At 35.7% G+C, this 24,816-nt stretch overlaps 4 protein-coding genes and 2 pseudogenes across 4 annotated transcripts; 1 reads left to right on the top strand and 5 right to left on the bottom strand.

Annotated features, from left to right (window-relative positions):
• On the top strand, window positions 52–3,095 carry LOC104783689 (annotated as a pseudogene).
• Window positions 3,087–4,222, bottom strand: LOC104780128 (annotated as a pseudogene).
• LOC104783690 (protein AIG2 A-like) lies at window positions 11,965–13,189 on the bottom strand. The gene is made up of 5 exons (XM_019244291.1): window positions 12,995–13,189; window positions 12,835–12,907; window positions 12,633–12,725; window positions 12,439–12,522; window positions 11,965–12,352 (listed from the first exon to the last, which is right to left on the bottom strand). The coding sequence occupies exons 1-5, from the start codon at window positions 13,117–13,119 to the stop codon at window positions 12,218–12,220; spliced, it is 510 nt and encodes a 169-aa protein (XP_019099836.1). The 5' UTR covers window positions 13,120–13,189; the 3' UTR covers window positions 11,965–12,217.
• Window positions 14,387–15,639, bottom strand: LOC104780129 (protein AIG2 A). The gene is made up of 5 exons (XM_010504594.2): window positions 15,418–15,639; window positions 15,270–15,342; window positions 15,084–15,176; window positions 14,842–14,925; window positions 14,387–14,727 (listed from the first exon to the last, which is right to left on the bottom strand). The coding sequence occupies exons 1-5, from the start codon at window positions 15,546–15,548 to the stop codon at window positions 14,602–14,604; spliced, it is 507 nt and encodes a 168-aa protein (XP_010502896.1). The 5' UTR covers window positions 15,549–15,639; the 3' UTR covers window positions 14,387–14,601.
• LOC104780130 (vacuolar amino acid transporter 1) lies at window positions 16,305–18,612 on the bottom strand. Its single transcript, XM_010504596.2, has 4 exons — window positions 18,445–18,612; window positions 17,924–18,026; window positions 17,213–17,820; window positions 16,305–16,881 (listed from the first exon to the last, which is right to left on the bottom strand). Exons 2-4 carry the CDS (start codon window positions 18,012–18,014, stop codon window positions 16,363–16,365), a joined length of 1,218 nt encoding a protein of 405 aa, XP_010502898.1. The 5' UTR covers window positions 18,015–18,026; window positions 18,445–18,612; the 3' UTR covers window positions 16,305–16,362.
• On the bottom strand, window positions 19,829–21,845 carry LOC104780131 (DCN1-like protein 2; the record flags this gene model as incomplete). The annotated part of the gene is given in 9 exon segments (XM_010504600.2): window positions 19,829–20,286; window positions 20,373–20,452; window positions 20,542–20,587; window positions 20,670–20,766; window positions 20,863–20,945; window positions 21,033–21,108; window positions 21,212–21,263; window positions 21,381–21,513; window positions 21,776–21,845. Coding segments are annotated over 9 exon segments (891 nt in total). The 3' UTR covers window positions 19,829–20,023.

The following is a 24,816-nucleotide window of genomic DNA, read 5'->3' on the forward strand; positions in this document are numbered from 1 at the left end:
TTTTTCTTCTTCTTTATTCTCCTTTCTTCCTCGTGTGTGCATTGCATAGAGATGGTGAGCAAAGAGGGAAGTTGCTCTCTCTCTCTACCGGAGAACTTGGTCGGAGGAGAGAATTCGTATGATGTATTGATGGGAATATGTTCGGAGATCGACAAAAAGTGTTGGCGTCTTTTCCGGATTGTGGATGCGGTTGCTGCTTTGAGCTGCGAGGCTACAAAGGCTGATGTGTTGACTTTTATCTCGTTGGATTCAGGAGACGGGTGTGGGGACAATGACGCGATTGCAGTTTCTAACGACCTCAAGGTTCTGCTAAACGGATCTGAACTCGTAGGGAAACAACAAGTCGAAGCGGTTTCAAAGATCCCTAGAATCCACGGGAAGTTCCGTTCCGTTGCCAAGACTTTACGTTCTGACATAAAAGGACTCAAAGGTGTGAAGAAGAAGAAATCCGGAAACAACTCTGCAGGAGCTGATGAGGTTTTGGGAACATCATTGTCGTCTTTGTCATTAGCTATTAACTACTTAAGAGAATGTTCGATGTCACGCTTGAATCTTTGTTTTGAGTCTATTTTAAACGATGATCTGAGGAAGGTATTATCGAGTTTGCGAGGAAAGTGCTCTTCTGACTACCAGAATGCTCACCAAGAAGCATACACTGCTCTTTCTCGTGGACAATACGTCAAATTTGCTCGCCTTGTGTGTGAGTCTCTTGGAGTTTTGTGTAGTACTCTCGGTTTCGAAGCTGTGGCTGCTTTCTTTGCCCTTCACGGTGAGTAGAAGACAAAACCTGTCCTTGGTAAAGGGACACGCATACTTGTCCAGTTTATCAAGGAAAGATTGTTCTGTGAAGATAGTGATCGGTGGAGGTGGAGAAAGTTGTGTCTCTTTTGAACCCGGAGGATCCTTCCTTTGCTTGCTTCTTGGCTAAAATAAACGACATTGTACAAAGTAACGAAACTAGGAGACTTCCAAAGCTCCCAAAGGTAGTCCTCGTCCTTACATATATGTCACTAGATGGTAGATGTTGTTTCCTTACTTAATGTTTGATTCATTACAAGGAACTCGTGATTTTGCAAGAGAGCAGATGGCAGTACGAGAAAAAGCGTTTTCAACTGTACAAAATGTATTCAAGAGGCATGGTGCTACATCCCTTGATACACCTGTTTTCGAATTAAGAGAGACACTTACGCAAAAGTACGGAGAAGACTCCAAGCTGATTTATGATATTGCTGACCAGGTATATATAGCTAACTCAGACTATGCTTGTTGTTCTTAGCCCTCAATGCTCAATTTATAATATATCTGCAGGGAGGAGAGCTCTGTTCTTTAAGATATGATTTAACTGTACCATTTGCACGCTATGTGGCTATGAATGGTATCACATCATTCAAAAGATACCAAATAGCTAAAGTATACTGAAGGGATAACTCATCTAAAGGACGATATCGAGAGTTTTATCAATGCGATCTCGATATCGCCGGTCTTTATGAAAGAATGGCACCTGATTTCGAGGTTGTAAAGATCTTGACTGAACTGCTTGATGAACTACAAATTGGTGATTATGAGGTGAAGCTGAGTCACAGGAAGCTTCTTGACGGTATCTTGGAGCTATGTGGAGTGCCTCCGGAAAAGTACAGAACCATATGTTCGAGTATTGACAAGTTAGACAAGCAGTCGTTTGAGAAAGTGAAGAAAGAAATGGTGGAAGAGAAGGGTTTGTCTTCAGAGACAGCAGACAGAATCGGTACTTTTGTAAAGGAAAGAGGACAACCTATTGAACTGTTGTCGAAACTAAGACAAGAAGGGAGTGAGCTGTTAAGTAACGAATCATCAAAAGAAGCACTTGAAGATTTGAGTATTCTGTTTGAAGCACTTGAAAGATCGAATTGCATCAATAGAATAGTCTTTGATCTGAGTCTTGCGAGAGGTCTTGATTACTACACTGGCATCATCTTTGAAGCCGTCTGCCAAGGAGCTGAGGTACGTATGTTGTTACATGTTTCTTTTCTTTTTTAAATTTTCTGGGTGGGATGAACAGTCTAACAAAGAAAGTTTTTGATCTTTCTTAAAGGTTGGATCAATCGGGGCTGGTGGGCGATATGATAACCTTATTGGAATGTTTGGGACAAGACAAGTTCCAGCAGTTGGTGTGAGTCTCGGTATTGAGAGGGTGTTTACGATATTGGAAGAGCTTCACAACGAGGTATAAACTTGGGGACTTTGATATGTGTTTTAGTGCCGTGCTCAGCTTATTTGTGGCTTAGGGGGATAAAAATTGTGAGATGTTAAAATATATTTTTTTTTATTTCAAAGACAACAGTGATCTTAAGATGAAAAAAAGATGAAAGAATAGTATTAACCAAACTTTTTTATCTTTTTTTCCTAAAAATATTTTCAGCCACAATTCCAAAACATAATTCTTTTATTTTTAATTATCTTTTTTATTAATGTCTTACGTTAGTATGTTTATACTATAGTTATGACTATAAAACGTAATTATTTTATGTCCAGAAATTTTCTTATACATAAAAAATTATTAATTTTCTTGTAATAACATAATGTCATGGATTTCTCAAACAAAACACCACTTTACAAACATATTTATGTTATCAACTTAGACACATATATAAGCCTAGATAGAAAAAAATGCGGCCTAATAAATTTTTAAAAATTGGTGGCTTAGGGCAAATGCCCTTTCCACAACACCTTAAGCACGGCACTTATGCTTTTGACATGTTTTGTTTTTGTTTTGTAACTAATGACACTAGTGGAACTCTGGCACAAAGCAGGTGGTTCGATCAACAGAGACACAAGTGTTGGTTAGTGTCATGGTGGCTAATGAGCTAGCTGAAGCTCCAGATTTGTCAAGTCAGCTTTGGGATGCTAACATAAAAGCAGAGTTCCTTGTGAACAAAAGACCCGAAAAGCATTTCAAGCTGGTCATGGAATCTGGAATTCCTTGGATGGTGATTGTGGGACAAAAAGAACTCAAAGGCGGGGTTGTTAGATTGAAGAATACTGTTACAGGGAGTGAAGAGGAAATCAAACGAGATAGTTTCGTCGACAGACTGATGAAAAGCTTCTCATGCACTTGAAAGCCATGTCGTTTGCTCATTATGTATTTCAGATATAAGATACAAAACATCTTCTTTATGCTCACAAAGCCTCTTATTAACTTTATAATGAGACTGATTTATTTTTGCAGTAAATGAAACTGATCACTACATATACATATAGATGGGAAACAACACATAAAAGATAATTTTCTTGATTCTTCAAGCCGCGGTGGGAGGATCTGCGAGTACAAATTTCTCAAACTCTTCCCTACTTCTCCCATCCGGATTCTTCTTCCATTCCATAAACTTCTTTGAGGCCTCTATGAATTTCTCCATATGAAGCTGCTTCCATTCCTACCAAACAAACCCACACACAACATTTCACAAAAACCATTAAGCAATATAACCTTAAAACAACACCTCATTAACTTTTGATGAAGCAAGAAGTTTGGTTTCAACCTCAAAATCCCATTCTCCATACATATCAGGATCATCCTTGTTTGCCCATACATATGTTTCCACATCCATTTTCTGACAAGTTTCCTGAATCCAAAATCAAGAATTAAAAAAAAAAAAAAAACTTAAATCTTTAAGCAATATTCTCAAGATCATCAAAGGAAACACAATTACAAGTGGAAACTTACAGTCAAAACAACTTGGACAGTCTTCCTCACATAATCATCTCCTTCAATCATATCTAAATTTTCTAACTGAGCATCTGTTAATCCAGTTAGTATCTGCATACCAAAACATCAAAACCATTTTCTTCAAGTTTTGTAATCAAAAAGCCCTCAGTTCTTGAAAAAGAAGGAGATGAGAAATCATAAACCTTTCCATTGATTACTCCATTCTCACAAGGAGATATACATGGATGCAAACGACATTTGAGTCTATACAAGTGACTGCACAAAACCCATAAATCAGATTTTAACCAATCTTGAAGAAATCGAAGAAAACAAAGAAAAGATTAGAATCGGAGAAGGTTGACGTACTAGCCGTGGAGTTGAGCGGAGACGATGATCGGAGTGCACTCGAGGATAAGACCAACGACGGCTGGTTCTTGGAAACTGCCGTAGACGAAGACGTTGTGGATGGCGATTGATCGGAGCTAGTCATCTTTCTGATTTCACTGAGTTTGTTTGAAACAGAGGCAGATGGTAGCTGAATGAGTTACTTTACTTAGGTAGTGTCGTACTTTTTTATATTCTCTTGACTAAAGCCAACCTTACTTGACTTTTGTCTTACTGACATAAGCCTATCTTTTTGACTCTTTTGTCGTAAAAGAATTACATCAAATTCTACAAATTCAAGATAATTCAACTCATAAAATTCTCTTGTAAAAAATCTGTACGGTTACCTAACATTGAATTTTGAAAATTAAACAAAAATAGACTTATTATTCCATTTGATTATTATTTTTCAAAATTTACAAAATTGAAGATGATAACAATTTGTTTTTTCACTTTATTTACGAAATTCTATATTTTCTATAATAGAGGAAATTTTTTAAAAAATTGATGACTTAACACTTTGTTTCAATAATATTTCTTTGTTTGCCACTTTTTCTCTGTAAATAATTGATTTTTTTTTGGCATACTGTGTAAATATCATTAATAATGAAGTTTAAAGCTTTACAAAAGAGTTACACTTACACAAGAGCAACCTTGGCAAAAAAAAGATAAAAACAAAATTTGATAATCAAATTTTGACACTAGTTAACAAATCCAGAAAAGCATTAGCTTTCACCAACGCCTCCAATTAATCTTTGCATTTTTTTTTGTGGAACAACGAAAATTCTGTATTTCTCTTTCCCATTTTTTATAAATAAAATTTAAATCATATTTATCTACAATAGATTTTTGGAAAAAAGATGACTAGCTACATGAAGTATAATAGAATAGATGGTCACATATACCAATTATACTATTGTATCTTTAACTATACGAAGTATATGTATTACATGACTACATGCATGAACTATATGATGTTATGTGGTTAACACCATAAACATAAAATCCAGTACACTGGTCAACTGACTCAGGCGAAGCCCGACGTTGATAAAAAAAATTATTTTTTTTTCTAATAAAAAACAAAAACAATAAATATTATATAGAAACATTTTTGTTTTTTCATGATTAAAAAACATATACAATTCAATATCTATATATATATATATATATATCTAATGTATTCATTCTTATAATTAGTTAATTTTATTTTTAAAGCTAAATTAATGGTTAAATAAAAATCATTAATAATTATTGATAATCAGATTATTTAAATACTACAAAATCAGTAAAATCAAATTCAAATACTTTCATTAGAAAAATAATATGCAAAAGATTTGAGTATATGACCTTTTACTCTAAAGTTTACATGTTAAATCTTGTACAAAATTTTAGATACTTTTACCATAAAATTTAGATACTCTTAATAACATGTAAACAACAACAAAATAAACTCACAATATTTACTTCTAATATATAAAGGATAAAGATACAAAAAATTGATTTTAGCAAAACAATATATTTGATTTGAGGGTATGTTTGCATAAAGGTATAGAATAAGAGTATTTTTGCAAATACCTTTATATTACATCTTGAAAATAATTATCAATGATTTTTATTTAACTATTAGTTTACATTTAAGAATAAAAATTAACTAATTATAAGAATGAATACATTAGAGATATATAAAAATATTTAGATATTGAACTGAATATGTTTTTTTAATCATGAAAACCCATTAATGATTTAAAATAATTATTTTTAATAAAAAAAATTTAGTCAACGCCAGAGCCAATGTTGGTCTTGCCGGAGTCAGTCCACCGGTGTACTGGATTTTATGTTTATGGTGTTGACCACATGACGTCATATAGTTCATGCATGTGGCCATCTAATATATATACTTCGTGTAGTTGAAAATACAATAATATACTTGGTATGTGTGACCATGTATTCTCTTATACTTGGTGTAGGTAGCCATCTTTTTTCCTAGATTTTTTAACATATACATCCCACAAGCTATGTAGAATTTGCACAAGTGGTGTTCTCGTTGGGACAAATACACTAGACTTCATTTAATCCCTGAAACGTTTTCGCTCTTTTTACACTTTTTTTTTGAGCAAAGAGGGATTTTAATTAAAAGCAATTAGGGTTCGATACATAACCGGAGGAGAGCCTCCTTCGCCAAAGCATCAGCTTGTCGATTTTGATTCCGAGGAATAAAAGTAAAAAGACATGAATTGAAGGTAGCAGATAGAGCTAGGACATCGTGGAGAGTCCCGTGAAGTTCCTTCTGGAGGTTCTTCTGACATAGGGTTTGGACTAGCATTTGCGAGTCGGAAGCAAAAGTGATGTTGATGATACCCGATTCACTTACAACTCTCATCGCGGTAAGAGTTGCCAGCGCTTCGGCCATCAAGGGAGATCCTACATCGGTCGAGGATGCAGATCCTTGCATCTTGATAGCATCGGATTGGTCTTTGATAACCCACCCAAATCCCGCCGCTTCGTACCTTCTAGGAGGCATCCGTGTAACAGGTCAGAGCCGGGATTGATCTGGTGGTTACTGGAGGTCTTGGTGCCTTGGTGGGTTTTGGGATGGAGGATTGAGCCGATTGCCATTCTCTGGCTCTAATCAGGGCTGTGAGCACAGTATCTTCCTCCGAGATTTTCTTCTTACTGAAGATCAGTTGGTTGTGGGTGGTCCACAGAGACCAGAATATCCAATGGGAGATTGGTCCCAGAGCTAGAAGGTGGTAAGCACAGGAGCTCGTTTGTCTTTTTTATACCATCCTTCAGTGTCGTGATAGTATCAGGGAGAATTGGGTTTTTAACGGGTACCAGATCCCATATTCGTCGAGGAAAATGACAGTGGAAAAACAAATGTAGCGTGGATTCCTCTTTGCTACAGTGGGGACATTGAGCCGAATCCGTGATATGTCGGTACTTCAGATTCTCTCCGACTGGGAGGGCATATTGGGCTGCTTTCCATAAGAGGAGCTTGGTTTTTTGGGATGTCTTGGTTGCTCAGATATTAGATTGCCAGCTAAAAGGGTCACGGGTTGGAGGAGGTAGGTTGGTGGAGTCTTCGGGTTCAATCTCTAGCTTGGAGGCTTCGTAATACCCTGACTTAGCAGAGTACACCCCATCGGGGCTAGGTAGCCAAGCCTAAATATATGGAGAACCTTTTGCACTTGGCCTGAGTTTGAGGATCTCCTTTTCATGGTATGGAATGATAAGTTGGATTTGTTCTAGATTCCACTCACATGATCCTGGTCGAATAAGGTCGGCGACTTTAAGGTTCTGATGGGCTTCTGTTGGTGGTCCCATTGGTGCCTGTGGAGAGGAAATGGAAAGCCACAGGGTTCGCCAGAGAGGGATTGAGGAACCAGAACCCACTAGCATCCCTAGGTTTTTGATGATGAGGTCCCGGCCTAAGCAAATGCTTCTCCAACCATGTGAAGCAGAATTTTGAATAGTGCATTCAAGTAGGGACGACGAGTGACAGTATTTACCCAGAAGAATTTTAGGAAGGAGACAGTTGGGTTTTGTGATCAATCTCCAGCTGATCTTGGACAGTAAAGCTTTATTGAAAAGCTGTAAGTCCTTCAGACCTAGACCACCAACTCTGAGAGGTTTTGTTATTTTCTTCCAGGCTAACCAAGACATTTTTTTCTTCTCAGTATTAGCATCCCTCCAGAAGCGAGTAAGTGCAGATTTGATGCGTTTGCAAAGGGAAGCAGGGAGGTGGAAACAGGACATGGTGTATGATGGCATAGCAGTAAGGACCGATTTAAGCATAGTGAGTTTCCCCGCTATGGATAAGAATCTTGAAGACCAGCTGAGTGCTCTCTGCTTTATACGATCAACAATGGAGGCAAAGAGATCCTTTTTCTTCCTGCCAAACAACTCCGGTAGGCCAAGGTATTCACCCTGACCCCCCTCCTTTGTGATACCAAGTATTCTTTTCGCTTGGTCCTTTAGGTATGGGGGGTTTTTTTGTAGAGAAAGTGATTGAAGATTTATCTAGGTTGATTTTCTGACCCGATGTACTTTCATATTTTTGGAGGATACTGCGGAGTTTTGTACAACTATGCTGGTCAGAGCGGATGAAAAACATAGTGTCGTCAACGAACAGGAGGTGGTTTACTCTCGGACTCCCCTTTGCGACTCTCAGTCCAGGAAGATTGCCTTGTGCTTGAGCATTCAGACAGAGACGAGAGAGTACTTCGCTGCAAATAATGAAGATATAAGGGGACAGGGGATCACCTTGGCAGATTCCTCGCTGGGGTATAACTAACCTTTTAGCTTGGTCGTTGAGGAGGAAAGAGTATGAGACCGTGGAAACGCACTGCATTATCCACTGAATCCAGGTTTGGTGAAATCCCATTCTCTCAAAAGCAGCCCTTATAAAATCCCATTCTAATCTGTCGTATGCTTTGCTCATGTCGGTTTTAACAGCCATAAAACATCTTTTTTTGGCTCCCGAGGTCTTCAAATAATGCAGGGCTTCGTGAGTTATTAAGACATTATCAGAGATAGCACGCTGGGGTCCAAGATACAGGAATTGATCTAGTGTCAAAGAAAACCTAATGTGCACTCAACCACGATCTAGTGGTGTCGTCGTAACACTTCAGGATCAATTCCACAGAGACCAAACGATACACTATGAAATTATATAGATCGAGTATAGCTAAAGCAAGAGAAAGTTTGTGCTTCAAGTAATCGATTAAAAGCAGGAAAATAATTAAAAGTTTTGCAATCAAGGAAGAGTATTGGGCGGAGGGAATCAGTTAGGGGATTACAATCACAGATTTAGATGATAGATTGGAATACATTAGGAACCGTCCTTGAACTCAAATCACAATAATAAAGCTAACCTACTTCCGCAGCGTTAGCTAACTTTGCAAGGAAATAACTAGATCCTAAACTTCCGTTTGGATCTAACTAAACAAGCAAGCGTTAATGTTCAAGTCTAATTTGTTCACAAGGTGCCTCAACTTCAACTTCCGTTGGCTAAGGTCCACCTTGCTCACCTATGTTTCTTTCAAGTAACTCAACAACACTTTCGGTGCCACGATGAGTTTAACCTAATATCTTAACCTAGGTGATCAGTCTAGCTTAAGCAATAAAAACAACTATAGGTGAAGAACAATAAGATCAATCCCAAATCTAACAAACCTAAGTTTAGTGAATCATAAACCCCCTTTTGAAACCCGAAACCCAAAAGTAGAACTACTCAGACATAGAAACAAAATAACAACAAAACAAGGATGAAAAAATCATAATTGAATTGCAAAGATAAGTAAAAGGGTTCAGAAATCTTCTCCAAAGAGATACAAAGAATTTGAGATCTTCTCCCAAGCTTACAAGTCTCAAAAGCGGCATAGAATTAAAAGGTTACCTTCTAGAGGTCGAGCCTCGTGCTTAAATAGTAAAATAAAACCCTAAAAGTCGGTTTAAAATGAAAAAGGAAAAGTTGCTTTGGGTACGAGATCAGTTGATACGAATGTGGATCAGCCGATCCAGGATGCTTTTCTGCACTTGCTCCAATTGCTAGCTTGTCCGATGGTCTTCAACCAATATAGCTCCAAGTGGATGCTTTCATCCCCAAAACACTAAGTTTCCTTCAAAAGCAGCCTAGAACATGTACAAACTCATAAAAGACTAAAAAGACTCTAAAAACACACTTTGACTCAATAAAAGACTCAAAACAAACCTAAAAACTATGGTTAAAACCTATAAAATACAGACACATCAGGAATCTAAAACAGGTTGCAGAGGTTTTGCTAATAACTTATAGTATATTATGCAGAGTGCTATTGGTCTATAGTCGGAGACCTTTTGAGTGGTGGTTATCTTTGGGATGAGACTTACATATGTGGTGTTTGCTTTTTCAGGTAGAGTCCCGGTGATGAAGAAGGTTTGGAACTCTGTAGTGATTGCTTCCCCAACTGTGTTCCAGTTAGTTTGGAAGAAACTAGCCGAGAAACCATGGGGGACTGGAGCCTTCTCTGCATGGATTGAGAAACATGCCTGTTGGATCTCCGAAGGAGAAGGCATGGATATAAACTTATCATTCATCTCCTGAGTAACACATGGGGATAGAGCTTCTTTAACAATATTGGCTCTTGGGCCTTCCTGCGAGGTAAAAATGTCTTGGAAGTAGTCAGCAATTGTTTTAACAATATCCTTTTCCTCATAGACCTTGGTCCCATTTGTTGATTTGATAATAGAAATGTTATTGATAGCTCTTCTGGTCTTTGTTACAGCGTGGAAATACCATGTGTTCTTGTCTCCAAGGGTAAGCCAAAGTTGTCTACTCCGTTGACTCCAAAATTCTTCTTCTTGTTTGTAAGCTGTTAGGAGTTTTTGATTAAGATCATCAATGATAAACTGTGGAATCCCATCATCAGTCATGGCTTCTTCAAGTTGTTCCTTTTGGCAGGATCAAAAGATGTGACCAAGGGACGGTGATCTGAACCCTCAAAACGCAGATACTCACTTCTACCAGAAGGATAAGCCATAATCAAATCACTATTCGACATCGCTCTATATAGTCGACATCTGACTAAGTGGGAGTACCGTCTTCCCCTCCAGGAGAGAAAATTATCCGAGTGCTTCAGATCATATAGGTCGCAAGTGGACATGAGAGTGTGGAGGTCAGAGAAGGATCCTTCAGATCTATCAGGGCCTCCCACCTTTTCATTGCTGCAGATGATATCATTGAAGTCACCCGTGATGAACCAAGGGCCGGATCTGCTTAAACCAAATTCTTGGAGGAGGTTCCACACTTGGAGTCGTTTACTTCTCTCTGGATCGACATAGAGGAAAGTAGCAGAGAAAGCTCTGCCTTTTGCTTTAATTCTGCTGTCTATGAAATGTTGATTAGAAGTAAGAATTTCCATATCTATGTTTTATTTCCAGAACAATACGAGACCACCTGCGGCAGGAGAGTGGGGGGGGGAACAAGGTGCTGATGCGGATAATCTAGCCACTGTAAGGTTTTTTGGACACTCTCCGAGGGATTCTTGGTTTCCATTAAGAAGAGAACATGAGGGAAAAACTTTTTCCTGATTTCCTTCAACTGCTGGACTGTTATGGGGTTCCCCAGCCCACAACAGTTCCAGCTCACCATCCTTAAGGTAGAGGGGTTCGCGGTTTATGAAAATCCGCCTTTTTCTTCTTGATTCCACGAACTATGGTAGCTCGTGGAGGGGCAGAAGTTGGGGTGGTGGTGGTGTTGATCTCGGTTGGACTTGATCACCATCGAGAGTTCGGGTTTGATGACCCGAGGAAGCATTTGGGGTTCGGGAGCTCGAGTTGTTGGACCCTTTTGAGGTTCTTTTTTTATTTGGTTGGGGGGAAGGAGCTTTACTTGTGCTTTTTGAATCTGAACTTTTACGCGGGGATCCTTTTGTAAAATTTTGTTTTTGTGATTTTGCATCCGGTAAGTTGCGATTTGACTTACTGGTTTGTTTTTGTAGGGGAGAACGTCCCCGACCTCTTTTACTCGAACTGCCAGTTTCCCTAAGTCGAGGAGGGGATGCGTGTATAGGAAGGTTCGTAATGGATTCCTCCAACTGGAAGTTTGTAACAGGGGTGCCTTGTAGAGTAGAGGATCGAAGATTGGCTTCCATAATGGTGTCAGCTGTGAGTTCCATAAGGTTCTCCGAGTCACTTTGCAGAACTCGCACTTTGCAGAACTCGCACTCTTTGGGCAACACTCTTCGCTCTTTTTACACTAGACTTCAAAAATGTATTAATTGTTGGACACGTGAACGAAGATGCTCAGTTCAATTTGATACTTTATTCCAACGAACAGACCAAATTAGTTCATGACTATTTAAGTAGATGTAATTAATGAGAGAGCCATTGTGATTTATCTGATTACAGTATAACACTAAACACAAAAATGATTTTATTTCAAAAGACATTTAGGAAATGATAATACAACACCATACTTCCATACAACTCAATGTTCACAAACAAATATAAGATACTCATCTTCTTTGTGCTCCCAACTAACAAAGCCTCTTATTGTCTTTTGTAATGAGACCGATATATTCGCAGTAAATGAGACTGGTTGCTACATATCTAGTAGATGCATGGGAAACAAGAATACACATAAGATGAGATAAAAGGCATACAAATTCTTCAAGCCGAAGCCGAAGGATCTGCGTGTACAAACTTCTCAAACTCTTCTCTACTTCTCCCATCCGGATTCTTCTTCCATTCCATGAACTTCTTGGAAGCCTCTATGAATTTCTCCATATGAAGCCGCTTCCATTCCTACCAAACAAACCCACACACATTTCACCAAAACCATTATGCAATAAAACTCATTAAATTTTGATGAAGCAAGTTGTAAAAAGAACCTCAAAATCCCATTCTCCATACATATCAGGATCATCCTTGTTTGCCCATACACATGTTTTCACATCCATCTTCTCACAAGTGTCCTGAATCAAATCAAGAATTAAAAAAAATAAAAACTTATATCTTTAAGCAATCTCAAGATCATCATATAGTAACAGAATTCCAAGGATTATTAAAGTAGCTAGAAACTTACAGTCAAAACAACTTCAACAGTCTTCGTCACATAATCATCTCCTTCAATCATACCTAAATTCTCTAAGTGAGCATCTGTTAATCCAGTTAATATCTACACCAAAACATCAAAACCATTTTTTCAGGTGTTGTGATCTAAAATCCCAATTTCTTGATTCAAAACCCTAACTTCTTGTAAAAGAAGGAGATGAAAAATTAAAAACCTTTCCGTTGACTACACCATTCTCACATGGAGATATGCATGGATGCAAACGACCCTTGAGTCTATACAAGTGAATGCACAAAACCCATAAACCAGATTATAATTTTTTGAAGAAATCGAAGTAAACAAAGGAAGATAAGAATCGGAGAAGGTTGACGTACTAGCCGTGGAGTTGAGCGGAGACGATGATAGGAGTGCATTCAAGGATTAGACCTACGACGGCTGGTTCTTGGAAACTGCCGTAGACAAAGACGTTGTGCGATGGAGATTGATCGGAGCTAGTCATCTTTTATGATTTCACTGTGGGATATTGAGTTTATTTGTTTGAAATAGTGGGAAGATGATAGATGAATGAGTTACTTAGTTAATTAAAATAGTATTTTATAAATCATTCTCTTGAAACTGATTCGACTTGTTCACTAATTTTTGGCCAACCTTACTTGACTTTTCTCTTAATGTTAAAGCCTACCTTCTTAGACTATTTTCTTGGCATCCTCTACAAACAAACTGCTACCATTTTTTCTTACAAATTTACCATTTATCTCTAAAAATTACAAATGAATTCGACAAATTCAAAGATATACAAATTTTCCATTTATCTCTTGAAGTTATTCTATAAAAAAAAACTGTACAGTTTACCTATGTTAAATTCTCAAAACTAGAAAGATAGATTTCAAACTATTCAGACTTGGATTTGATATTTTTTTTGTCAAAATTTTAGAAACTTGACAATGATAACAAAATATATTATAACAGATTACTTTTGCTTTCCGAGATTAACCTATATTTTATAGAATAGATGAATACAAAATTGTAAAAGAAATTTACGACTTAGACTTTTCTTTTTCTAATTTTTTAAAAAATTTGTAGATATTTTTTAATCCCTCAAATATTTTTCAAAAGTGGTCACCAACATGAGCCACCAAGCTGGATGAGTGCATCTATGAAGTAAGTAGGAGGGGCATATGTTTTTGTTGTTGTTGAAACTATTAGATGGGTTGGTTTATATCTCTGTAAGCTATTTAGTGGAGTGCTCCATGCCCATTTGCTTATATTTCCTCTTCCGTTTCTACAATTTTTCTTGCATGTTCTTTTCTCCTTTACAAAAGATTGGTTACATTTTCTTTTAATTTCATTTGTGGAATACTGAAAATTCTATCTTTTTTTCTTTCTGATTTATTGTATACATAATTTCAATCATATTTTTCTACAATAGATTTTTAACATATACATCCTCATAATAGAAAAAGACCCCGTAAATTAAAATCCTTGTTTTTTTCGTTTCTTCTAAATTTTTAAGATATTAAAGTTTTGTTATATTGTTATATATATATATATATGTTAAGTTATACTATGTTTAACCAATGACAATTTGGCCGAGTGGTCTAAGGCGCCAGATTTAGGCTCTGGTCCGAAAGGGCGTGACCAACTAGTACTAGTCCGAAATCCCACAGTTGTCAAACATTTTATCAATTACTTTTTTTTTTAACTTAACATTAAAACCAAAAAGAAAAAGAAACTGTTAAACATATATTGTATTGACCAACTAGTACTAGTCGAATTCAAGATTCTCAAATTTCAGAAACCAGAACGTACCACCAACAAGAGATTCATACAAAAATCACATAGAAGGACTCAGTTTCAAGTACCAAAAACACACAAACACATTATTTCAAAAACACTCATAACACTTATTCACTCTTCTCCTTCCAAGAGTAGTAGATAAAATAACAAATGATGTTCTCAGCTCATCAAACAAACAATCAAATCAATCCTGAGACAACACCAATGGCCCTATAGCTTCATCTCTACTCTTCCCATTTGGATTCTTGTTCCATTCCAACACTCTCTTAAACGTCTCCACGAACTTCTCCGCGTGAACCACTCTCCATTCCTAACAAAACACAACACACAACCATCCCAACATCAACAACCATCAACAAAACAACTACGATTCCAATATGATTTAGCCACTAATATAGATTGACTCGATTACGAATTAACAAACCTCGTAATCCCATTCTCCATACATTCTAGGATCATCTTTATTAACCCAAACATAAGTTTCAACCTTCATCTTCTCACCATTGTCCTGCAAAATCACAAATCACATAATTGCATCTCACATTGTAATCAAAAACAAAACAAAAAGATCTAAAACCAAAACACACTCCTGCAAAATCACATAATTGCATCTCACATTGTAATAAAAAACAAAACAAAAGATCTAAAACCAAAACACACACTTACCACTCTAACAACTTCAACAGTAACTCTCTCATAATCAACACCTTCAATCACATCGAAATTGTTTAACTCAGCATCAGATACTCCAGTTATCACCTTCACCACAACATACCCAATTTGACTCTAAGAACAAATCCATAGATCAAAATCAGAAACAAACAAATATAAAAAGAAAAATAAAAATCAAACCTTTCCGTTGACTTTTCCAGATTCAAAAGGTACAATACAAGGATATGGAAGACCCTTGAGTTTATACCTATGACTGTTACAAATATACAAACCCAGAAATTAAAAACCATCACAGAGAGAGAGAGAGAGGAAGAGAGGGAGAGCGTACTAGCCATGGAGAACGGCGGGGACAGTATCGGCGGTGCGATCAAGGATCACGGCGGCGACGGCGGGTTCTAGAATGCTACCGTAGACGAAGACGTTGTGAGATGATGATGGTGGTGGATCAGAGCTACTCATCTTCTTCCTCTTGATTTTGATGATTACCTGAGAAATTGGATTCCTATTTTTAAACTTTAGTGATCAATGAGTCACTCTTCCCTTTTCACCCACTTTATATTTTTATATTTTGTTCAAAAATTATTCAGTTCATTTTTTTTTTATATTTTATATATATATATTTATTTATTTTTGATCACCCACTTTATTCGAATTAAACATTTTAAAACCATTTCATTTGCACAGTACTATTAGTTGGGTTTAGGCATGCTTCGGTTAATACTTAATTTGGATCAAACTGTTCACTTGAATTGGTTAATATCGGTTTTTACAAAATTGTCCAAATAAATATTTGGTTTGGTTCGGTTTGATTCTCGAATATTTTCGTTCGGTTACGTATGTTCTATGATCCTTAAACGAATATTTTGTTTGACTGGATTATCGGTTTGGTTTGGTTTAGTTATCGATTTAGAAAATTTTCAATGTATTTTGGTTTGAAAATAAATCATACTGATCGAATCAGCTATAAGAACCAACCCCAAACCAAAATGACAAACTTTGAAAATTTAGGTTCGGCTAATAGTGGCGTAGCGTGCCTAGTCTCTTTAAACTTTGAAGCATCACATAATAATAATATGAGATAAAAATGGGACATGTCGAACTATTTAACTTAATCAGTATCTACACAAACTATGCTAACCAATCTGATCACTAACGCATTTGTTCTCCTTGATTCACTTAGCAAAAGCTCAATCTTGTATCCCAAGTTTAGCTAGGGGAATGCAAATTTACCATTTATCTCAGAATACTAACAATCATACTGTATATAGTTTTATTATACACTTCCAATTATTTCTCTGATAGCGATGTAAGTACCTAAAACTCCAACGAAAACACTCAACACCACCATTCCAAACAACATTATAGTCTCAAACCCAATCTTCTTGTAATTTCCAGAGATCTTCAAGTAACACAAACAAGGCAGAAGTATGGAAACCGTAACGCTTAGTAATGCTCCAACCAGCGACATCATGTAACCGAAAAAGGGAAGTGTCTCGGCGATGAAGACGCTACTTATTATGAAAAACGTGCTTATCAAGAGATGCAAGTATGTCTTTTTGGCGTAATGTGAAGGGAACCAATCTTTTATGGTGTTCACCGTTGGTGTGATCATCAATGCGTATTTGGCTACAGGATTTACTAAGGTTGTGTATATAGCCACCTTCGAACTCGTCTTATGAACTGGAAGATTCAGTGTTATTTGTGATAATGTTTGTGATCCATACATTAAGTAGCCCAATACCGCCATTGAGGTGTATCCTATGGTGCATAATATAAAACATACAAGTAGGACCTGCAGGCCAAAAAAAAATATATATAGTGAAATTAAAGGAGCATGCCCAAATTTTATTCAAACAAACTAGATTAGCTAAATCAAGGGATGTAATTAAAACTTAATATTTAATTGCTATTAAAGATGAAGAAAGATACATTTAAATATACTAAGATATTTACTTATTTTTTTATTTACTTATAAATTTTTATCCAAACCGAATCAAATCTAGACGGGAAATAACAATTGTGTAGGCCTATATAAAACCATAGCAAAATGTAGATGATATTATGTAAGCGGTCATGGATTTGTTGGTTAATGATAGTGGTTGGTTAGTGTAGAAATGACTTACATTTTTGAACTGATGTTTGCTTTTCATAGAAGAATACAAAGTGGGCAAAACTGGATGCGCACCATAGCAAAAAGCATATAAGCTCAAAGCTGTAGGGATCCCACTCCAATTAATCAACTTTCCCTTTTGATGAAACCCAATTCCATCAAATGCTCCAACCCACGATATTGATCCAAGAGTCACAGTCGTAGCTAAAACCCCACTCATAGAAACATAAGACAAGACGCTTAGATTATCCCACCATAGAGTTGGCATGATAACGAGTGCGACAGTGGCCATGAACGCTTGTTTGCCATTCAATCTCAATCCGATCATTTCTATGTTAAATCCGGGGAAAAGATTGTGAAGATTGTCTCCCTCGAGGATCAAGAAACCTGTGGTGACTAGATAGAGTTCTAGGTGCATGAAGAGTGACACAATGATTCTCCCTGGTCTACCAAATGCGCGTTCTCCAATGTCGTGGTATGTTTTGATGTTGCGGTCCGCGTTCATACATTTTGTAATGAGTAAGGATGTGTAGAAGGCGGTTGCGGCTAGGAGTAACAGAAGTGAAAGACTCAACCATCCTCCACGAGCAAGTGAATATGGTACCGATAATATTCCAATTCCTAACGCCATTGAATATCATAATAAGTGATATCAACTAATTATTATGTCAGAGAGACAACTAAACAAAATAAGTGTGAATTGAACCAAATATGAATAATTCACCTGAAAGAGCATTGAGTGCGTTGAAACATGTCTTAAAGAAAGAGGAAGTTCCGACGTTGTCACGTTGTCTTTCGCCGTTATCTTCTTCCATTGGTAATGAAGTCTACTAAGAAAAAATGAAGAACTATGATCATCAAAGTAATTATGTTTTTGTTTCTAACTACTTAAGAGAAAAATTATTGAAAATAATAATAATTTACATCTTTATGGAGGGAAAAAAAGAGTAGAGATTGCGGGAAAGAAGAGAAGAAAGAAATACAATATGGTTGAGTAATTTAAAGCGAAAGCAAGAGAAGCGTGGTTTATTGATCATTTGATTGTGACTTCTGATACACAATAATAATATTGCTCACTTTGCTTAGTTTATTACTTCTCAAAAACCATGGAACAAAACTCTAAATTGTTTACCTAAAGAAAATAAAATTTGGTTATAGTCTCAAAATTTAAAGGTTTGGTTACACATAGAAAAGACATAATATTTTGACATCTCCAAGATAAGCTCTAGAAAAACTAAAATCTACCTTGAAATTTGTTAGAATTATGAACCAAATTCAGAACCCAAAACCTTTTACTAAGATGGTAAAAAAGCAAAATAGAGCTAAAGTCCCTGAGAAAAAATATATTCTCTTTCCTAAGATAAATCCCTAAACTCTAGGATGAAGTTCACAAACAAGGTTCAACACTATTTATAAGCAAAAATAATCCAAATAATAATAATAAAAAAACAGTGGAAACTCTAATGGACTAAGACCATAAAAAATAAAACAAACTTGAATTCTCTTGAGGAATTGGTGGTGAGAACTATTTGAGTATTGAGATCATGAAAGAGGAATGAGTGGAATCACACACATTTGCAAGTAAGAGGAAACTTTTCGGTGTTTAGTTTTTTAAGTGATGATGAAAAAATGTCCTATACGATAGGGATTCAATGCCAACTAATTAGATTTTTAGCTTTTTCCATCTTTTGTTAAATAAAACACAAAGATAATCGTCTGAAAATTATATCAAAATCAAGAAAGAATTCATATAATTTAAACCATCAACGCTTAATTTAAAATCAAAATCATACACCTTAAACCTATATTGTAGACTCTAACCTCAGCCTAAACTTTTAACCCTATAACATTAACTTTATTTCCTGGATTTGGAAAAGACTCAGCCTATCATCATATATAGACTGCCTACGTTAGTAATTTATATATTTTCTTTAAGATTTGTATTTTTTTTTCCCTAATCATCCCAATTCAATTGCTACCGCAAAAACTATGAGTTAAAATATATTAAAAAAGAAATCCAAAATTAGAGGACTAGGCATGGACAAAAACTTCAATAGCTTTTGTGGTGTAACAAAGAAATATTGAGAATAAAAGAGATCGAACCGGAGAAAATTAAGGAGAGCCGACGAGCTTGATGAACCGTCAGAAATCACACGAACTTGCACTAATCTGTTTAGTTGATCAAGTCACAAATCAGTCATCAAAGGAAATTGGTGATTAAAAGAGTGTTTTTGGTTTAGTGAAAAAAAAAAGTCACCTAGAATTTTGGTGGATATTTAAGAGTTTGTTATTGGGAATATGCATAATATTTGGGATTTTGGTAGAATTGTTTTTACATAAATAAATATATTTACTTCTTCTATAAATGAAAGCGTTTTTTTTTAAGAAGTTTGACCAAAGAATAAATAAAAAAGGATCTTTTAGAATATATGTTACGCAATTAAATAGTAGCATGAAATAGAGCACTAGACGAAGTGATATCCTTGTCAATATATCTACATAATAATAAAGTTTTTTTTTGTGTGCATCCAAAATCATAAAGATTGACTTGCCGTTACGAAATGAATTCATGTGTTTCTTTAGTGCCTTTGGGTTTCTAGTAAATGAGATGGACAAAGAAATAAGAAAAGAGTAGAATGGAAATAGATCAAATTATGAAATGGACTGAGAGACAAATATATTGTATAGCTTACAACAACAAAGAAGAACTCAAAACTATCTTTTAAAGAAGTGAGGTTTTTAGGCTTGAAAAAATGAGACAACAGCTTGAGAGACCTCTTGTGGTTTTGTATATAAATCTATAATTTATGTGCGTTTAAGTGTGTCATGGCTTATCTCCAGTCGATAAAAGGCTCGCAAAACCTTGTGAGAGACTTCGCTCGATTGAACATGGAGACTTGGATGAACATCTTGGACTGTTGTTGGTTTTCATTCGTTTCAGGTTTGACGAAAAAGAAGAGTTTCGGGTTTCTGATATGTCTTCTTCATCTTCATCTTCTTCGTCATTGTTATTAGATATTTTTCTCTTTAAACCTGGAATGTTTCTTAAACCCGTGTAGGGGACACGGTAATCTTTGTGAGACTCATCTAAAAACAAGAAGAGAAGAATATAATAAGACTATGTCACTATGTCAAAAAACTTTACAATATCAGATTATAGAAACCACACATACCTTCTTGATAGAGGCATGATTCAAAGTCTGTGTCACCACATTTGCAGAACAAGCTAGCGTCCTTATTCGGTCCTAAAATGCTGCGAACCAACAACAACAGGATTGAGTCTCATTGTTTAAAGTTTAGAGTAAAAAGGTGTTCAGGACAATAGCTTTTTTTTGTTCGAACCTGTACATATGCTCGACAAAGTCATCTATTAAGACAGGCCACGCACCTGAGTGAAACAAATACAATAAGATGAATCAAACACAAACAAATAATTACACACATGTTGTAAGAATTCTAACAATTTGTACCTTCAGAGTCATATCCTTCTAGATTCTCATGTACACAACGACTAAACGCCAAGACTTGTTGCCATGTATCTTCTGAAATATTGTGCCGTTGATTTTTCTACAAGTTACAATCATCATCTTCTTGTCAGATATACAAACACAAAGAGCCATTTGGTGAAAACACTTAAAGTCAACCAACAAATTTAAAAAGTACCTCGATAAAGTCACACCAGCGGTTAAGTAACCTAAATCTCCCAGCCAAAACAAGTTTCCATGCGGTGGTAGCTCTACTTATAGCTGGAACGACATTAAAACAAGTTTAAGTATCATCTCCGTTGGCTATTGCACCCAAAGCAATGATTTGAAACAGACGAAAGCTCTTACTTATATTCTTTTGACCATTCTCGCGGCACATAAAGAAAACAAAATCATAAAAGCAGGTAAACTCGTTAAAGTCCACCTACAAAGAAGACATATGAAAAAAGTTAAGATTCACAATCCAGCTGATCAACAAAACGAAAAAAGCCGAAAATTAAAGAAACAGAGAGCCAAAAACAACTTGCCATTAAGTCTAGCCGTGACATCAACTTGAACAACTCATCAAAAATGGAGTTTCTGCCGAAGAAGAATGCAACGGTAAACAAGCAAGCGAACACGAATTAGCTCAAAAAAGCACTAATCTTTTGCTTAACCCTGAAGATATTGAATTGTATACCCTCACAGCCACCATACCTTGCTTGAAACTTATTCTCTACTAGATATAACAGCTGAGTTAACGCTTCTCTAGATGAGTTAGTAGTTCTCTGTGAATCCTCGCCATCTTCTGGTTTATTATAATCACAAAACTGTTGACCTGATCTAACGTCTGATCAAATCCCACCAAGAATTAAAAACCCACAATAAGTAACAAACTTTATCTTGATATAAAAACCCTAGCTAAGTACCAAACCATAGATACAACTCAAAAAGATTCAATTTTTATCCAATAGTAACGTAAGATAACTCAAACAACACTATGTTAAAAGATCAATCCTTCATATGATGAATCAAAGAATTAACAAAACCCCAAATCCATAGATTAAAATTAACAACAGATCAAAGAAGAAGAATAAAGTTAAAAACTTTACCACAAAATCTGCGATAAATCTCGAAAATATCAAATCGACCCGAAACAGGGGAAGAATCCATGAGTTTGGTCTCAAGCTCGAGCGAAATAATAGATCAGGAAACGTATAAACAAACCCAGACCAAGAAATCGAAGTTGGCAAATCCCAAAAGCAGCAAAGTGTTCATAAAAATTATGGAAAAATGTTATTTTTTGTTTATTTTCTGAATTAGCCGATAGAATAGAGAGGCTCTCTCCATGAGATTTGTGCATGTTTTCTTAACAAACACTTTGTTTAGAGACCCAAAACTCAAGGCCCATTTACCAATCAAAATCCATATATATATATTTTACAAGTCAATTTCATATTTTAGAGCTGAGATAAAGTAACCGAACCGAGATTTTGGTTCTTCAGTTCGGTTTGAGTTATTAGTCATTAATCGATTAGCAAATCAGTGAAATTTTTAGTTCGATAAATTGAGAACTTTGGTTAGTTTGGTTCGGTTCTCAATTAACCAAAATTATTATTTTTTGCTTTGTTTGAATAAACAGATTGAACCACAATTAGACCGGTTTTACACACAAAATTAAACTAGTTTTTTGTTAATAACTAAATGTCTAAATCGAACCAAATTACCCAATTTTAACCAAAATAATCAAAATTATTCCAAAATAATCGTAAATTGTTCACGTTTGAGCCAGTCGGACCTCTTTTTCCTTTACAGACGAATCCTAGCTTCTTCTTTACATATACAATCATTTGCTTATATTTACAGCGCACTCATCAGTTATCACAGTTTCTTCAATCGAAAATTACACGAGTCGCTTAGTTTTTCACGTCATCCCTTGCGGATAGAGTGTTAGGCGACAAAACATGTTCACCTTCTTACACTCCACCTTTTCAACATCTGAATTGTTTTACCATCATTCTGAATTTCTGATACCAAGTAAGAATCATAAGCTTATGTAATCTCTTTGATTACCTCTTTACAAAGATTATTCAAGAACCTTAACTTAATTCCCTAAACCTATAATGTATCACAAAGTAAAAGGTCTAACAAGTAACAAGCCAATAGATAATATTATAGCTGATTTATGTTTTTATTATACTCTAACTGATCATGCATTCGCGGGGAAAGCACAAAAAATATATCCAAACCGTGTTTGTAATAATTTTATATCGAGAAATCACAAAAAAACATTCGACTATGAAATAAATATTCCTACGCATTAAAATCTGACATTATTGAAGAAAAAAATAAAACTTTTACCGCCCCCACCCCCACCCCCCAAAAAAAAGAAAAGAATTTTACGTAATCGAATATGTATGTTCCGCACTTATGCAAAATTTTGTCACTTATTGTTACATTCATGGTTCAAAGTTCTTGTAACAAAAATAATGTTGGGTATATCATTATCGACTCTTCGCATCTATGATCCTTTTTCCTAAGTAATTAATAAACGGTTATGTAAAATCAAATTCCAAACGAAATTTGTCAATCTTGGTCTGATTGTAGAATAAGCAATCAAGATTGAATGTTCGATTATATGTAGAATGTAGAATGTTTTGAGGGCCTCGACCAACTAAAGCTGTGGAATACGTAAAAGAGGATTCAAATAGTTAATTAGAATTCACAGTTAATTAAACAGTTAATTGGAATACGTAAAAGAGGATTCAAATAGTTAATTAGATCGAATACGTAAAGGAGGATTCAAATAGTTAATTAGGATGTAAAACTATTATTAAACCACCTCGTGCATAAGCATGAATTGATAATGTTACGTACCTAAAATGCCATGTTGGTGCATGTTACACCCAGATTGATGTATATATATATATGATAAAAAGAAATGGTATTCCATGCATCAAAACCAAGTTTTGTTTGTTGCCATAATTCTAAGTAACTCCTTCTTTCTTAATTTTAGAGAAACAAAAAAAAGTTTTAAATGTGGTTATTTTGTATTTTCAATGCAAATTTTAACATTTTTTCTTCTAATTATACCATATTTATTAGAATTAAAAATAAATAAATTAGTTAGTTTTGGAAAATTATTATTATTATTGAAAAGCTTTAAAGTTTAAAATAAGAGTTTAACCTCATACATCTAATTTTATGGTAATGAACTCGCAATATTATTCTTATTATTAGTGAAAACAATCGAAAAAACAGTCGAAATAATGAAAAACATTTCTCAGGATCAAGTTCCAAAAGGGAGACAAGACGAGAACATTATTAGAGATTATTTAACCTGTAAGGCTGTAACAACTCTTTACCTACAGTTTCCTCTCTTTTTAGTGCAACAGAAGTTCCTCCCTCTCTCTAGCTTCCATGCTTATCATCAGTTTCAGACTTTGTCTTTATTTCAGCAAAGAAAGAATAAACAACGAAAGTGAAATCAATTGATAAAAAACGGAAATTATTATTATTATTCATTCATTCACCAAATCAAATATGGAAATGAACAGAATCGAGAATTCTCTGTGTTATTCTTGAGCTCATGGCCAACAATTATATACAGTCTTCTAGTTTGGAGGATACGTACACAATCAATCAATATTAACTACAGAAGATACATAAATATACGCAGAGAAATATGCAGAAGCGTATAAGGAAGATGGAGATGATTGACGAGAGATTGACAGAGACTTGATAACAATGAAGCATACGTACGGTGGGCTACCGTGGAGTCCAGTGGGCTTAATATCGCAATACCCTCCCTCAAACTGGAGCATGGAGATTTAAAATGCCCAGTTTGACACGAAAATCTTCAAATGATTGTTCACCAAGTGGTTTTGTAAAGATGTCGGCTAACTGAGCACTACTATCAACATGAACTGGTGCAAGAATACCTTTTTGTATTTTTTCGCGGATAAATTGACAATCATTTTCGATGTGCTTCGTACGTTCATGGAAGACCGGGTTTGTTGCGATGTAAATTGCAGATTTGCTATCACAACAAAGACGCATTGGTTGATCATGATTGACGCCGAGATCATGAAGAACACGTTTCAGCCACAAAAGTTCTTTGGTGATGTATGCCATGGCCCGATATTCTGCCTCG

Source organism: Camelina sativa, chromosome 4 (genome assembly GCF_000633955.1).
Source record: "Camelina sativa cultivar DH55 chromosome 4, Cs, whole genome shotgun sequence".
Taxonomy (NCBI): Eukaryota; Viridiplantae; Streptophyta; class Magnoliopsida; order Brassicales; family Brassicaceae; genus Camelina; species Camelina sativa.

What these genes read in the sequence shown, in the direction of transcription:
- LOC104780130 (XM_010504596.2), bottom strand. Translation starts at nt 18,014, where the DNA reads ATGGAAGAAGATAACGGCGAAAGACAACGTGACAACGTCGGAACTTCC. An exon ending in CGCACTCAATGCTCTTTCAG is followed by an intron (nt 17,821 to 17,923) that starts GTGAATTATTCA and finishes CAATGGCGTTAG; the next exon opens with GAATTGGAATATTATCGGTA. An exon ending in GCAAACATCAGTTCAAAAAT is followed by an intron (nt 16,882 to 17,212) that starts GTAAGTCATTTC and finishes TTTGGCCTGCAG; the next exon opens with GTCCTACTTGTATGTTTTAT.
- LOC104780129 (XM_010504594.2), bottom strand. Translation starts at nt 15,548, where the DNA reads ATGAGTAGCTCTGATCCACCACCATCATCATCTCACAACGTCTTCGTC. An exon ending in CTGTTGAAGTTGTTAGAGTG is followed by an intron (nt 14,926 to 15,083) that starts GTAAGTGTGTGT and finishes GTGATTTTGCAG; the next exon opens with GACAATGGTGAGAAGATGAA. An exon ending in ATGGAGAATGGGATTACGAG is followed by an intron (nt 14,728 to 14,841) that starts GTTTGTTAATTC and finishes GTGTTTTGTTAG; the next exon opens with GAATGGAGAGTGGTTCACGC.
- LOC104783690 (XM_019244291.1), bottom strand. Translation starts at nt 13,119, where the DNA reads ATGACTAGCTCCGATCAATCTCCATCGCACAACGTCTTTGTCTACGGC. An exon ending in TCCGCTCAACTCCACGGCTA is followed by an intron (nt 12,908 to 12,994) that starts GTACGTCAACCT and finishes GGTTTTGTGCAT; the next exon opens with TCACTTGTATAGACTCAAGG. An exon ending in ATGGAGAATGGGATTTTGAG is followed by an intron (nt 12,353 to 12,438) that starts GTTCTTTTTACA and finishes TTTGTTTGGTAG; the next exon opens with GAATGGAAGCGGCTTCATAT.